Source organism: Lachnellula hyalina (assembly GCF_007821495.1).
Source record: "Lachnellula hyalina strain CBS 185.66 chromosome Unknown contig00055, whole genome shotgun sequence".
In the NCBI taxonomy this organism is placed as follows: domain Eukaryota; kingdom Fungi; phylum Ascomycota; class Leotiomycetes; order Helotiales; family Lachnaceae; genus Lachnellula; species Lachnellula hyalina.
Window position 1 is genome coordinate 80,727 of NW_022157169.1, and position 15,345 is coordinate 96,071.

General features: G+C 45.3%; 2 protein-coding genes across 2 annotated transcripts; both read right to left on the minus strand.

Annotated features, from left to right (window-relative positions):
- Positions 1–2,173: 2,173 nt before the first annotated feature.
- LHYA1_G003152 (uncharacterized protein) lies at positions 2,174–2,484 on the minus strand (the record flags this gene model as incomplete). Its single annotated transcript, XM_031148126.1, has 2 exons — positions 2,174–2,414; positions 2,438–2,484. The coding sequence occupies 2 exons, from the start codon at positions 2,482–2,484 to the stop codon at positions 2,174–2,176; spliced, it is 288 nt and encodes a 95-aa protein (XP_031005866.1).
- A 57-nt stretch (positions 2,485–2,541) lies between these two features.
- med6 (Mediator of RNA polymerase II transcription subunit) lies at positions 2,542–3,623 on the minus strand (the record flags this gene model as incomplete). Its single annotated transcript, XM_031148127.1, has 2 exons — positions 2,542–3,114; positions 3,162–3,623. Coding segments are annotated over 2 exons (1,035 nt in total), but the record flags the coding sequence as incomplete, so codon positions are not given.
- Positions 3,624–15,345: the final 11,722 nt, after the last annotated feature.

A 15,345-nucleotide genomic window follows, 5' to 3' on the forward strand; every position in this document is an offset into this window, starting at 1 on the left:
TGAGATGAACATACTTCCAGAAGCAATTATAAGATAGTCATATTTCCTCAACGCTCCATCGTCCGTGGTAATGATTTTGCTTTCCGGATCAAGTTCAGTGACGGAGGCATGAACAAATTCGAACTGGGATCCCGGGTGCTTTTGAAATAGGTTTTCGATCGGAATCAGCAATTGATCAAGCGGGACATCTTTAGGTCTGGAAAGAAGCCGAGGGGACGCTATGTTGAAGAAATAGTCTGGGCTGGTGCTAATAAGTGTCACTTTAACGTCGGGTAGCGACTTGAAAATCTGCTTTGCTGCACCTAGACCACTATGCGAGCCGCCGACTATAATCACTGCAGTCACAGGCTGCATTTGAACGCTAAATTTAACTCAGTCTATGTTCCGAAATTATGTGAACCGTTCCATACTTTGACCTTCACGTACCTGTGCTCCGACCACGGACTGAATCGACTAGAAGTTTGTTGTGGAAGGAGTTGATCCGTCGAGCTATATCCAGCGAGGGGGGAGATCTGTCGCTAGTTATAGTAGTTTTGATAACTACCTGACTTCTATGGGTAATGAAAACATGCCTGTCCCTTGACTTTCTTGACAGCCTGAAAATTAAGAGAAATATAATCTAAACAACATCGGTCGCAACTTCCTCTGCAAAAGATGACTGACCAAACCGCCCTTCAGGCTAACAGTGAGCAATTGGACCCTTCATTAGAAGCTTTGACATTTTTGATCAAGAATCCACTTTATGATTACCATTCCTACTAGCCTACCGATGATACGCTGTAAATTCTCCCCGCAGGCGAGCATCGTTGCCGCTACAGGGGCCACCTTCCTATTTTAGAGATCCCGTTCTCGCGACTCTCCCGAGTCTGGTCAAATATCCGAAGGCGTTTGTTTCTGCAAGTGTTTCAGAGACGATATGCGGTCTAGACTCTAAATTTTACCCCTTTTCACCTGACATCGCATTGTCTGGACACTACGGAAAGAAGTTCAGCAACTAAGATTTCAGGCATAGGAACCCCCCTTTAGAACCAGGCTAGGTTACCCACTGCCGTAATCGTAATTGTTTCAGAGGAAAACCCCGGATACGACTCTGCTGAGCCATTTGATTGGCTGAACAACTTTACTTTTTAACTTCATTACACTACCCTCATTTTTAGTCTAGGATTTGGTACAGGGGATTATCAGCTAACCTGCATTTCCCACCTTATATGGGTCTCGTGACTCTCGTCTTGTTTGATCTCTTCAAGGGAATCAAAAACGTGCGCAATTCATAAAGTCTATACGGAGCTTTCCTATCCGATTTACAGGGGATTTAGTACTACATTGACAAGTCTTATGCTACTTGAGAATACTCTCTTCTATAAAGTAATTGAAGCTATTTAGAGTTATGAATCAGAGCACTTTCCTTACTGTCTGAAGATGATTTTAGGATGATATTAAAGCGGGTAAACACCTAAAACCGAATTTCTACTCCCCCCCTCAATAAATGCTAAATTGTGGTTTTGCTCCATAAACCTAGAATCCTATACAACTGAATAGCTGGATGTCCTAGCAAGTAGCCTGCCTGCTCTTCACGGCGCAGGGTACTTGTAAGGTTCTTGTAAGGTCCCACTTGCTTTATTAAGGGGGGGGGGGGGGGGGGGAGGGTATATAAAATAGACTTTTTTGAGTACACACGGACCAGAAATCCATAAAAAACATAAGTACCGGTAATGACCCATATTTTAAGCTTCATGTGCTAGCTACTAGCGTATATGCTTCGTACTCGCTTTATGTTTCAGTCCGACAGTAGAGACTGTTTAGCATAGAAAGGATAGACCACGCACATATGACTAGCTCTTTACTTCAGTATAGATCCGTAGAACCATAATAAAGATCAATGCTAAAGTAATCTTAGAGATTTAAAGCCTTATATTCTATTAGATCTAAGCTCTCGAAGTGGCGTAGAGGAGAAAGTTACAGAGTAGAAAATGTCTCTACTATTAGACGTAAAGAGAAAGCAGGTAAAATATTATAGAATTATACACTAGTACATTTCAATCCTCTAAAGAGTCTGGTCTGCGAGACTGCATAGACGGGGACGGGAACGGGACGGGCCACGCGCTGAAAATACGATTTCAAATGGCAGGGCAGGTATATGCATAATACATATGCCTAAATAAACACAATACTGTCACATACGACCATAGACTGAGGAGAATTGGGCATCCCGTCCGCTCTGCCATACACAAGCCTCAGATCGGCAGATTAGTAGTTGGGTGGGTGACCACCAGCGAATACCTGCTGTTGTATGTTTTTTTTTGTCGATTTTCCCTTTTTGCTTTTTGGTTTTAGCCCCATTTGGTACAAGATCCCAGCCCTGTACGAACAAAGTTGGAGCAACACGCCAAAAAGAAGAGGGGAAGGAAGAAGGTCTTGTCTGCAGTATATTAATTACTCCAGGATGTGTCTCTTTAGCGCCTCAGATGCAGCTCCTAACGCCATTAAAAACTCCAAGGGTATACCCACCCAGACGCCTCTTCCAAAACCGTGTCCTAACAATCACGTAGGACTTATTCCCCCAGCTGAGTTCACCCCCTTACTTTTTCTCCTCTTCGGGCCCTTGACACCTGGACTCTTCGTCGGAGTCTTCTCCCCTTTCAAGCCCTCCTTTTTCACCTCAAGCCCCGTCGTCTTCAACGACGGCGGCGCAGGCGTCCCTGTCTTACTGCCGATCCCGCCTCCTTTCCCCACCACCGGAACAGCTAGTTTATCCTTCTCCCTCTCTATTCGCCCAGTAGTGGTGAGATGAAATGCGCCCGGTTCGCCTGTAATGGGGTTCTCGTCCATGTATTCCTCACCGTATTTCAGCGTTATGTTTAAGCTCTCTTCCAGCAGGCGGGAAGATAGGAAGGTAGAGTTGTTTGTTAAGGGTAATGCGGCTTTTTTGGATGTGAGGGAGTCGGGGAGGGGGGTGTTCTCTTTGCCGGTTTGGCCGAGGGGATCTTGCGATTCGGTGGGTTTTAGGCGGGATGTTGAGGGCGGTGGTAGGTAGGTTGTTCCCAAGGCTGGGGTGAAGGATGGAAGGGTTGTAGCGGTGGAGAAGAATTTGTTGAGGGATGTGAGGATTGAGAGCTTTGTTGTGTTAGTATTGGGTAGGCGGAAAAGGGAGAGGGGCATACTGTTCGCGAGCCCAGAACATCTGCTACTGCAGGAGCCATATATATATTCTCCCCCACGACAAAATACGTAGAATGCAACATAATCTCATCCTCTTCATTCTGCCTCTTCCTCCGGGTCTGTTTCCGTATAACCCAGACCCCTGTCCCATTCACAGGATCTGCCGGTTCCTGCGCAACCATGAACTCTAGCCCTGACATTGTTTTCAGGCGTCCTTCGAAGGCTTCTCGCGTTTGGATGACGGGCAGCATGGTTGGGTTGTAGAGCGCTTGCGAGAAAAGGACGGCGTTGTTGGAGGTCTTGTCGAAGAAGGGGGACTCGGCGAAGTAGAAGAGGACTGAGTTGGAGTGGATGCCCTGCATGCTCATTGCTATTTGCGGGGAGCGCCATTGGATTTCGTCGAGGGGGGCTCTTGTGAGGCCATTGTGGACGGTTAGGATGGCAGTATATGGCAGGTTCGACTCTCTTCATACAATACTGTTGTTGGTGGTGTTGCTGGTGACACTACGGTACATAATTCAATGCCGGAGACTGAGGTTGATGTAGGTAGGGGTAGATATTTGGCGAGTCAGTTGATTGCCCCACTTGGCGCTAAATGAATCGTTAAGGCGTCCATACCACCATGTCAACTTCTCACTTCCTTCGACTATAAATCATTAGCGATGAGGGCCACCACCGGCATGGATTGCTCGAGAGATGGATAAGCTGGAGCAGAGAATGCCAGGAGCGAGACCGTTCTATCATTCTCAGTCCCGTGCTTTCCAGGAGTAGAACTTCGACCACATCTGGATCATCCGCTGGGTCTTGATCACACCATGAGCATCAGAAGCACACATTAGTCACCGCAGACGCAAGTTTGGGATGAACTATCACCGCTCAAAATAGCAACGTCGTGAGGACCTAGGCCGCCTTTATCAGTAGAAGAGGCAGTGACGAGGTGGAATCGATGGAGTGTATCTGCCACCTGCCTTGCTAGATCTGCACCGAGTTGCACGTCACTTTGCAACTGGAAGCGATGTGTATATGTTTCCTATTTCTCCCTCTATTCCCACAGTAATCTTATTATTTTTCTCCAGCAAAAGACTTCGAAGCTTCAGTTTCGTGATCACTCTGTACTTTCTGGATCTGCCACTTGATGTCCGCCTTCATACATTCTTATGTCTCATACCATCTCTATCGCAATCCGTGACGGGCCTAAAACCCCAGTCAGAGATGGCGAGAATTTTGCTGTAGGTGCGTGGACAGTCTTTTACAATCATTAATGCTTTTGCAGGTCTAGATTATGCGCCTCCGAATCTACCTGTATCGATCGATCGATTCTCCATCCACTATGTATTGAAAGAGATATCCGAAGAATGTCTTCCTATTCTATAGGGTAATAATACACTGGCTGGCTACCTATACCTCAATTGTGCAATCCCTGATCCACATCTAAGCAAATTGAAATCGGTAGCCTCACCCAAAACGCACAACATCTCTTCCTTCCCTTTTATTTCTTCCAACTATATTGTCATCTAAGTTGGGACTCGCCCAAGCTACCAGTTCAATTTCTCCCCGATTAGTTGAAAGAGCAGAGACTGAAGTCTTTCGGAGAGTTACTGGCCCTGCTGCCCGTACTTGAAAACCAAGGCAATCTTCAGGTACGCATGCCACGGTATGACAAATCGGCAGAACCTTTCTGATCGAGGATACTTCGCTTACATGCCGGAGCGGAGAATACTTATTTTGTTTGGCGCTTAGAATGATTGCCCTGACCTGATTCTATATATACACCTGGTGCAACCCGCGCTCTTCTTGTTGTGGAGATTTTCGTGCGGCTGATTGGCTTGGCCAAAAGGGTGGTGCTCTTAAAACACACACCTCACCTTACACTGCATGACCTATTTACACGGAGTAGGCATGAATTTTCAGCCCCCATTATGACGGAGCATGTGGCACAGTACGATCCCACACCTCCATATGTTACAATGCCCTCGCCCTCTAAATTGAAATTTCACAGTTTTAGCTTCTAAAAAAATCTAAAAATGTTCAGGAAATTCGAAGGTCCGTTCTGGTATATCTATATCCAGTGGCCAAATGTCATTGATGCAATAAACAACTGCACAGTCCCAGCCGACTCGGCTTCAAGATGGGGAGGTCGTGACAAAACATGTTGGAATCAACTAGATTGCGCCTTGACGGCCGCTGATGCATCTCAACAACAGCAATATTCAAGTGCTTCTACAATTCTCGGACTGGTAAGCTTATTTACTCTTCGTGTAAGAAAGGTTGAAAATACTTCAGGCATGCTCACGACTTCTTTAGTTACCCACCGTACTTTCAATGATGGCAACATCAAGTGAAGAACTTCTTCAAATCCACCACCGATATCCCCTCCTGGCCTTCTTGCTCGCACTTTGCAACCCATCGACCATCTTATCCAACGTCCGCTCAAAACATCGTCCCAATTCCGAAAGGCTACGAAACGCCAGGGATATGCTGAACTCTAAACGCTCGCCAGAGTATTACACCATGATTGACAGGTTCCTAACTATTCGGCTTCCCGGATCACACAAACAATTCAAAATGAAAGATTTCATCTATGATCTTATCTTACACATTGCTGCGGCCTTCATCGCGTCAGTCATGATCTGGCAAGCCCTGCTGCTGGGAATTAGAGGCGTGATAGTCTTCGCGTGCTGGACATGGCACGAGCCTTTCACCTGGGTAGGAATCGGCGGTCTGGTCCACCTTTTACAAGCCATCGGATGGCGACTATGCCTTGGGCCCATCAAAGCTTCCGAGCCATGGTCGAGATAGAATTGGAGTCTTTCGCGCTCCGGCGGGAACCTGTTACTTGCACATCCTCGCATTGCTCGCTTCTTCGATCTCGTGTTCCAGGTTATCGGGTTGATGAATTATGGGTATGGCACTGTGATGTTGAGTGGTACTAGTCTGGTGAGTCCGAGTAACAGCCTGATAGTGTTTTGTCTCATGGGCTTTGCGAGTATGAGCTCGAGGCTGCTGGCTATTTGGCTGGTGGAGGTGTGGCCTGAAGTGCCGGTTGAGGAGAATGGGATTGCGATGGGGGATTTGAATGAGGGTGATGGGCAAAGTGCGGTCAAGCTGTTAGGGGTTCAGAGTGGGGAGATGCCTGAGACGTAATATCATATAACTGAAATCGCATCCGTAAATTGCAAAATGACTAATACTACAATTTATTCTATCTGCCATAAAGAGCTATATATACACCATATAAAGGAGGATAGTGTCTTATAAAAACTTCCATTTTTACATAGTGCTCGCTACTCCTCTCTCTCACTCTACCCAGCAGTAGGCTTCCTTAATCGTAAATATAAGACTCTAAGACTCTAAGTAGGGATCAAAGTGAAGCTCGTACCAAGGGCAGTTGTGCTCATCGCTCTTCTTATCCCTAGCAATAAGCTTCCCCTTTCTGATCCTATATTCCTTTTCCTCTCCCTACCATAAGAAGAGTGCGGTCTTTGCCATATTGGAGTTCATGGGTGCGGAGTTAGTCACATACTAGTATAATACAAGTCATAAAATGCATCTGAGCCCAAAGCTCCTGTTCAGCTTGCATGCAAGGCTACTCCCATGTGTGCCTTGAGATACTCATCAAGAAACATAAAGGCAACAGCCTTCGCTCCGGGTTTTCTTACACGTTCCCCCATTCAACTCTACACGTTTTTAGGCCTGTGTAACCTCACATCACGCATCGTCCGCCTCACTTTTTTAACATCCCGGTTGATTTGCCCTTGGCGCATCGCCCTCAATATTACCCTCATGCTGACAATTATCAACGAGAAGGAATGGACCAATTATTCTTAACACATTTTCTAGTGTTGCAACCCAGGTGCCGCGTCTGTCAGTTTCCAGATACCACAACAATGGCCCCTCGAGCAAGAGCGCTTGGAGGGATGGTCCCTCCACTTCCAGCAATCTTGCTTCCCGGAACGTTTCAAATTTTCGTGAACATACGGAGGTACAGCGGTTAAGTATTGACACAAAGCTGAAGAATACCCCCCTGCAGCGATCTGGATCTCAGCCTGTGTAGGTATTCTATCTTTTTCGATATGACCACATACGGGCGACGCGTGCCTAAACAGGATAAGAGTAAGGGCTTTGCAAGGGTATATTCTTTTAGTACTTTCAGCTTTCTGTCAATTATCAACCGCTGTACCCTCCGTAGGACATTTAGCAGCCCTATTGACCAAGGGTTAGAGGGACCAGGAAAGGCTGCGGCATTGATGGTTGCCTCCAGTTGGAACCCTCCAACCAATAACTTACCTGACTGTTTTCTAATGGGCGACACCATATATTCCAACGCCTTTGATCAAGGAATGGTATATCCCCCCTCCGATGCCATTTTTAACATGCCAAGACATGGATGTTTATGAACATCCATTCCTTCTCGGATCCGGATTTCATTTACTCCGTTGAGCAGCCGTCTTCCCAAACATTCAACACTGCTCCCGTTGTCCAATGCACCCAGTCTGGCTGTCCAGCCACATTCAAACGCCACTACGAGCGCTCTCGCCACGAAACCACTACCCACGGTGTCAACCAAGGATCCCACCTTTGTCCTGTTGCCAGATGCCCCAAGAGCCAGGGAGCTGGTTATTCGCGTGCTGAAAAGGTCAAGGAGCACTTGTGGAAGAAGCATGCTAGCCTTGGCTACACGAAAAGCCGGTAAGCGGTAGAATTTGGCGGGTTTGGGTGGGCGATCAAAGTTGAGGGATTACTTGCAGTGTGAATCTTATTGAATGCGGTCAGAGTTAAGTAAAATATGATAATCCAAGATTTGTTACTTCTTACGTATGCTTTCAAAATTATATTTGATGATTAATTCAACATTGTTGCCTTTATATATTTTGTGGCTAGTCAAGTTCATATTGTCTTATGATAAGTGACCAATTCATTGTATCTCTCAGGTACACATTACCAGCAAGGTTAATATTATTCGGCTTGAATGTTTCACAACGAGTGAGCGAAATCAAAGAAAAGGGGGGGCAAATCACGTGACCTGATAAGTGTATATCAAAACCACAATTCATACCATACCTAATAGGGCAACTATGGTTTGAATCCCCATCAATCCCTCTCCGCAAACCTTGAAAGCTTTAATTTCTATCTACTATTATGGTGGGGACCAAACGGGCTGTCACGTGAAGTGGGGTATGCAGCTAGTACTGCACCGTACCTTGTAAAATCGGACACTTCGATGAACCTGGACCATCATCTATTCTACAACACACTCTTTTATACAGACTATTTAATATATATATATATTTATACAATGATGAAACTATAAGTCATATACTAGCCTAGAGTCCGCGGTTGTGTTGTCCCTCCACACTATGAAAGCGATGCATCTATGTACAGACATGAGATCCTCCAAGGTTATCAATTTTAGCGATTACTTATTCTCTTGTTACAAATATTAACAATAAAAAAATTATTATTCTATGAATTAGTTTTGTTAAGGATTCGGTTCCACCCATTACTGACTTAGTTGAGAGCAATGCTTACTCTATCCCTAGAATGGAAACACCTTTCAACTTGTGGCGCCGGAAAGGGCGAGTTTATGACATGCACAGCAGATTAATGAAACCGCAGACTCTATCACGTGTCTAAAACAGTGAGATAGTTAAGATTATATCATCTAAGAAACCTAAAAGCAAAAAGGATAATATTTTCCTAACCATAATATCAGTATATCCCCGCTATAGCCCCTTTACGCAAAGATTTCACATCATCCGCGCTCTCACTCGCGACATCTACCTCGATAATTTGAATAATGCCCGTATGATCAACAATATGCTCATCACTCCCACCACTATTACCATAAAAGCTCTTGAGCTCAATGTCCGTAGACTGCATCATCGTTCTCCGGCGGTCGCCCAATGTGGATGTCTTGCTCGACTGACCGTTCTCGCCACCTGCAGATATCTTAGTTATGATAGAACTCATACGGTTGCGACCCCTGCTGGTGTTGTTGCTGCCTTTCATATCTGCGGTGATAGAGTGGAATGTTCCAAGCTCCCCTGTCCCCATCTGGAGACCCGAGTTGGCGGTACTCTTGAATGAATATCCTAGAAGCTTGGGTACGTAGTGCTTGGCGAGCGGCTTTAGAGCAGGGACCGATGCGCAGATGATGGCTAAATCAAACTCGAGCGCCGTCCATGCAGAGAACTTAGCCATGTCCCAAGTGCTGATGGATATTGTTAGTTGTGAAGTTGGATTTGGTAAATTTAGTACTAGATCATCGTGTGGCATACGTGTAGAGAGAATTAGGGTTGTACTTACACATCGCTTGACCATGAGAGCCGAGAGAGTGTACTCATACGAACGGCAGATGCGGCACAGACCACAAGACTAGCACCCAACAGGATTGACAATACGACTTTTTGTCTTATATTGATTTGTACACCTAGCATCACAATCAGCTTCTGTAATGCAGTTCTGGAAGACAACCGGTTATAGGTTATGCATGCGTACTGTATAACATCGGAAGGGGCATCAACACGATCACGAGATCCGAGAAGACGTTTAGGGCAGAGATGGAAAATAGCAATGCTTGTCTGTTCAAGCACTTCGTTGCGATATTGGCGTTCCATATTCCATTTATAGGGTGGCAAGTGAAAATAAGCGTTATCATGCTAGTGATTGAGTACGTAACCACAAAGACAATAAGTGCAAGAATTAATTTTCGCATCCATGAAAGCTGGGTTGCGTTTTGCGGGTGAAGACGAATCATGAATGCTAGCATAGAAAGCTTGGTGAACCCGAGAGATACGGGGTAGATTATTTGAGAGTACCAATGGAACTAAGTTGGCGAATTAGTAATGTGAGGCCATCCAGGCAACAGGGGTTAACTAACCCGTGCTATTTGCGCTGCTTGAGTATCATTCAAGTCTCCAATATGCTTTCCCATCCCGAGGTGAACATCTAATGCCATCAAACGTTAGACTCAGACTATGCGCCTTCTCGGTATGTGCTATTGCCTCAAGAGGGGCATACTGTGTGCATTGAAAGCCATAATCACAAACGCAGCTGCTTGTGATATACATATAAAGTAATCATCTAATCCAGTCCGGCTGAACTTTATTCTAGCAAACAACCTCATCCCCACCACAAAAGCCGCCAGGACAGTCAGGCCAACATTGAGCCCTAAAATCAACGCATTGTTGTTTGGAATAGCCTAGTTGAAACAATTAATGGCAAGTAAACAGAGAGAAGGAGAAAGTTCTTACTCCAATCGAGGGCCTTGTCCCTGGAGGCCCTTCTCCTGTACCATTGAATATGTAGAAAGTACCCAAGTCAGGGGTGCCTGTCGGAAACTGCAAAGTAACGGTAGTGGTAAACGCCGGGTTCCCAGCAGCTGGAGGTGGTGGCTTCGCATTTGCCATACCTGATTAACAAGTTAACAAGAAAGAGTGAGAACAGCTGTTAATCAAGGCGGAAGAGCCTCGATTATACAGCGACTTGTTTTTGGCACAGCGATAAGACTTTTCGCGCAGCATTTGAAAATGCTGGGATATGGAAATAATACTCATGGCATTTATCCCCATACATCGGGATGAATATGTTGTCTGAAGCTCGGCATAGCCACCTCTGTATCAGCGTCCGTGTATTATACATGTTGACGGCACAGGAGCGGTACGGCGACGGGCATGGTCCGTAATTGGAAGCCAAACCGTAAAAACCAGTCACACAAAGAACCTTTCCAGTATCCAGCAATACCATATGCACTATTTAGGTCGGTGGCTGGAAGATAATGCAGTCCTGTAACAGTATGACATAAATCCAGCGCACATGATACATCGATGTTCGGCAGGTGCATTTATGTGTTGAGGCGTATCCGGCATCCTAAGCCGTTTACGGAGGTGTACTTCACAGTTACCAAACATCTCCGTGCTTGCATGTACCCCTGACCTAGGGATCTGGATTACCTCGCAGACTGCTTATCAGTACTATCCGTAATCAATTCTATTGGACCAAAATATTATTCCTCGTTCATCATTGGCTTTCCACTCTAGATTTTTCTCTGCATGGCCAACGAAATACTGGTAGAACTTCACCTTCCAAAGTAGGATTGTTAGCGCCGTCCAGCCTTATATGCCTTCTATGTAGAAGGTATTCTGCGATTCCTTTTACAACATCTGATCTCATCGATAAGAACGAATAAGTATTTAAATTCGTTGTCTAGTCTGCGGGGAGAATTACCAAGTCCGCAAATGGCCTTGTCCTACTACGCGTTGGTAGCTTAAACACAATCCGTGGACCATATGGCGACGTGTTTAAATATGATAAATATCAACAGCTAGTAGGCAAGAAGATTGCAATTATTGCAGCATGTCTCGCATCAAACAACGATTCTCTATATATGTGTGTACTTCTCAGATGTACGGATAAGTAGCAGCATGGCAGTACTCCTGGAGGACGCGTGCCCATAGCATACACAATCTAAATTTATGTCCTCCCATTTTCTCCATACTATACCGACAGTACAATGGTGAGATTTTCCGCAAGCTTGATGCCAGATGATGCACAGGCAAAGATACCATCAGCAACTGTTTTACCAAGCACTGAGTAGGCGACCTCAGGATAATGAGTAACCCCGCACCAAGCAGAGCCGCGTCATCATAGGTGTAGGTCCAGACATGGATATTAAACACAAATGGGTAAACAACTTCAACGTCGCCAAAGAGGTCCTGAGCCGAACGAAAAAGCGGTCTGACATGGTCCACAGTGCCTCGAGTTATAGTGTTGTGTGGCAGAGTCAAAGCGTCGAAATGAAGTAGCACGTGAACATGACAATATGATTGCTGCGTCCTGTTGTATTATATAATAACCAGGAATAAAGGGTATCAAATTGAACAACAAACTCCTCGTCCGTTGTTTGAATGCGTAATGCGGCAAAGAAACGTCTTCTTGACATTGATCGCATAGTTTAAGTCGCCATTACCCGATGTGGCAACTCCTTAATAATCGCCATAGTGATTGCATTAGTTGGTGTTATTAGTAACGATGTTTCACCTGTTTATAGGGAAAGATTATCGCGATGTGGTATAATTATGTCTAAGTGGCGTGGTTATTTTATGGGTGTTGCTATACAAATCTAGACACCTTCTATCAGAGAACGCAGGCTTAGTTATAAATAACTTTATGGGTGCGGTATTAGTGTTTCGAGAATATAAGTAAATCCAACATCTTTTCAACTCCATTGATCGCTAGAACTATAGCAATGTATTCTCCCCCCCCTTCATCGCGCAACAGTTTCAATCCATCAATGCCATCACACCTTTTCCCCAAACCCCACAACCCCAGAACTCCATTCGGGACTAACATCTCTATCTCCATCTCCAGCAAGCGTCCGAGTCTTATCCGCAGGACGAGGATTCCATTTCAGCAGCGCAGCAAGACCAAGCGATGCGATGACTTGCAGCATCAGGAAGCCGGCTGCGGTGTAGTTTCCTTTGACGACGGCGGGTTGGTCGACGGTTTTAAATACTGCGAGGGGGCTGAAAGAGAATTATTAGTATGATGAAGGAAATAGGATATATTGAGAAGGAGGGGGAGCTGCGGTTTTTGGAGGGGGGGAAGGACATACACGGTTGCTGCGAAAACAGCGGCCCATACGTTGAGACCGGCCATGGCGAATGAGCGGGTTTGTGGATCACCGTCGCTGTGTGGTGTTAGTTGTCTTGTGGTTGAGTGATAGGGATTGGGAGGGAGGAAGCACATACAGAATATCACTTGTCCATGCCCAAAACATGCTATAATGATGTCAGTGAGATAAAACCATGAAGAATTGCAAATCCCGATCACATAGCTAGAAGGACTTACCAGTTCGACGCCTCTCCCCATCCACTGTTGTAGTATAGGAACCAGCGGAATGCTCTGTTATGGGGGTATACGGGGTAGCTGCTAGTAAGATGCATACGATGAAATTTATGGTGCAGCCGAGGACCATCATGGGCCATCTGCGAGCTTTGAGGAACGTATCACCTGTTGGTGACTTGTCAGTCCATTTGTAGTCCAACGGAAGCGACTTTAAGCTTACTGATCCATGCCATGCCAACTGTAATCACGAGGATTGTGGCGTACATTGGTGTTGTGTAGTTGTCTGCGATCGTGCTAATTAGCGTATGAATGCATTGGGGATGAGGTTAAGTGCGCACTGATTTGGGGAATGGTAAAGGATCCTGGCTTGATGGTATTCCAGCCCTTGAACCAGAAATTTAAAGATAGCGAGGGCTGCATTCCGATCATGTTGCATCTAAGTTGCGTAAGCTCCTACACCAAAGTATGAAAAGCATCTAGACTATGCATACATTGAAATAACCCAAAGAATCCAAATCTCTGGTGTGGTAAACCACTTTTTGACCTATCTACCGTATTAGCGACAGCCCTGGCTATCTCATGATTTATACATACCTGAGCGAGAGTAAAAGAAACCTTCTCAGCTCTGCCTTCCTTCGGATGTCGATCCTTCGCAAGCTGGACCTCAGCTTCCGAGAACATGAAATTCGCAGTAAGGCGTGAGGGGACTTCCGGGAGCAAGATTATCTGTGGAAGGGTTATGGCTATTGAGATTATGCCATCAATTATCATGAGCTAATTCATTTAATTCATCAGCATACCATGCGGGCGGATTTCAGAACACTCATAACATACCCATCTCCATCCAGACAAGCCATTAACGCCGTCAAGATTAGTGTAAGCAGCGCTTTGCAAATATGAGTTGACCATAGGCCCGACTTGAGATGCCGTATTGACCAAAGCAAGGCGCTAGTGAAGGAATGCCTCGAGTTAGTGCTTGTAAATTAATATTTGAAGCGAGCGTATGTAGCTTACTGTTGCTAGCTCACTGTTTTGGTACCATGAGCCGCAGAGGTACATAACTAGAATGCGCATTAGTAGATGCGAGAAAGAAGATGGGAGAGTTCTTACTGGCAGAATAGTGTCCACTGGTTGAATGTGAGCATATTGGAAACTTATTTGTTTCATGGGGACCGGGGTGATACGTACGTTTCAAATACGCCAATGAGGGTCCTCAGAGCATACATTTGCCCCGCGTTCTCGATTCTGGATTGCGCGAAGGTACTATAGGTTATGAGTCTAACTTGTCAAGTTTGATATTTCGAATCCACGAACCATATTGTCCATGCTAATTGTATGCATCTTGAAAAAGTGTCAGTGATGTTTCTTAAAGAGAATTTGTGGTACTTACGGAATGAAATATCTTGGTTTCGTTCGAACAAGGATAAAACTTGAAGGCCATAATGCAACCATCTAGTTTAAAGGCATGAGATAAGACGTTTTGCTAGGTTGGAATAGGGACCCCCTACCAAACCGACATTGTAGCACGTCTTTTCGAATCCATTTTAGCGTTCGTAATTTATAATAGGGGGAGATGAGCACGTACTGTAGCATAGTTCAATTGCTGCAAGTCTATATTAGCAATTGGTTTTACTTAATACATCATGGTTCACTAACATTACCATAGAAATGAAGCTCTTCTTTCATTCCAGATACAAAGGCTGTCTGAAGATTTGCCCTGAATCATGTTAGCCACCATCTAGAAAGCCTCTAGCACTATACGGTGTGTCTACTTGTCAATAAACTTTGTAAAAGTCCCAAGAAATCCAAAAACCAGAAGCGTAAAGTCCACCTTTCCATCGGATATTGTTAGCTATGAAGCATCCATTACTGAACAGCAAGATCTAACCTTGCGAATAAGACGTTGTTCCTATATTGCAACCGTATCAGTTCTCCCCTACAATGATGTCTGTTCAACCTGCTCACCTCTTTACTCTTGGCCCAAGTAACCCAAAAGTAACTCTGCCATTTCCGGCTTTGTTTTGGGGGGGTTGCCCTATACTCCGAGCTGGATGCGTCTGCGTCGCTTGTTACAGCACTTGCAATCACTTCTGGGGCACCCATGATGATATGCTGTCCTTGGAAGGTGAAAATCTAATAGAATTATAGAGAATTGAATGGCGAAGGAGAAAAGTAGGGACGAGACTGTGGTATAGAACAATAAATACCCAGTACTTGTAACGGACAGGATAGTCATCGGCCTCGATGATCTAGAAGGTAGCAAGTAGAGGGGCTTGGGAGACAGGGAGATACCACGGAGACCTCATAGCGTGCCGTGGTTGACCCAACATCGTGGTCATG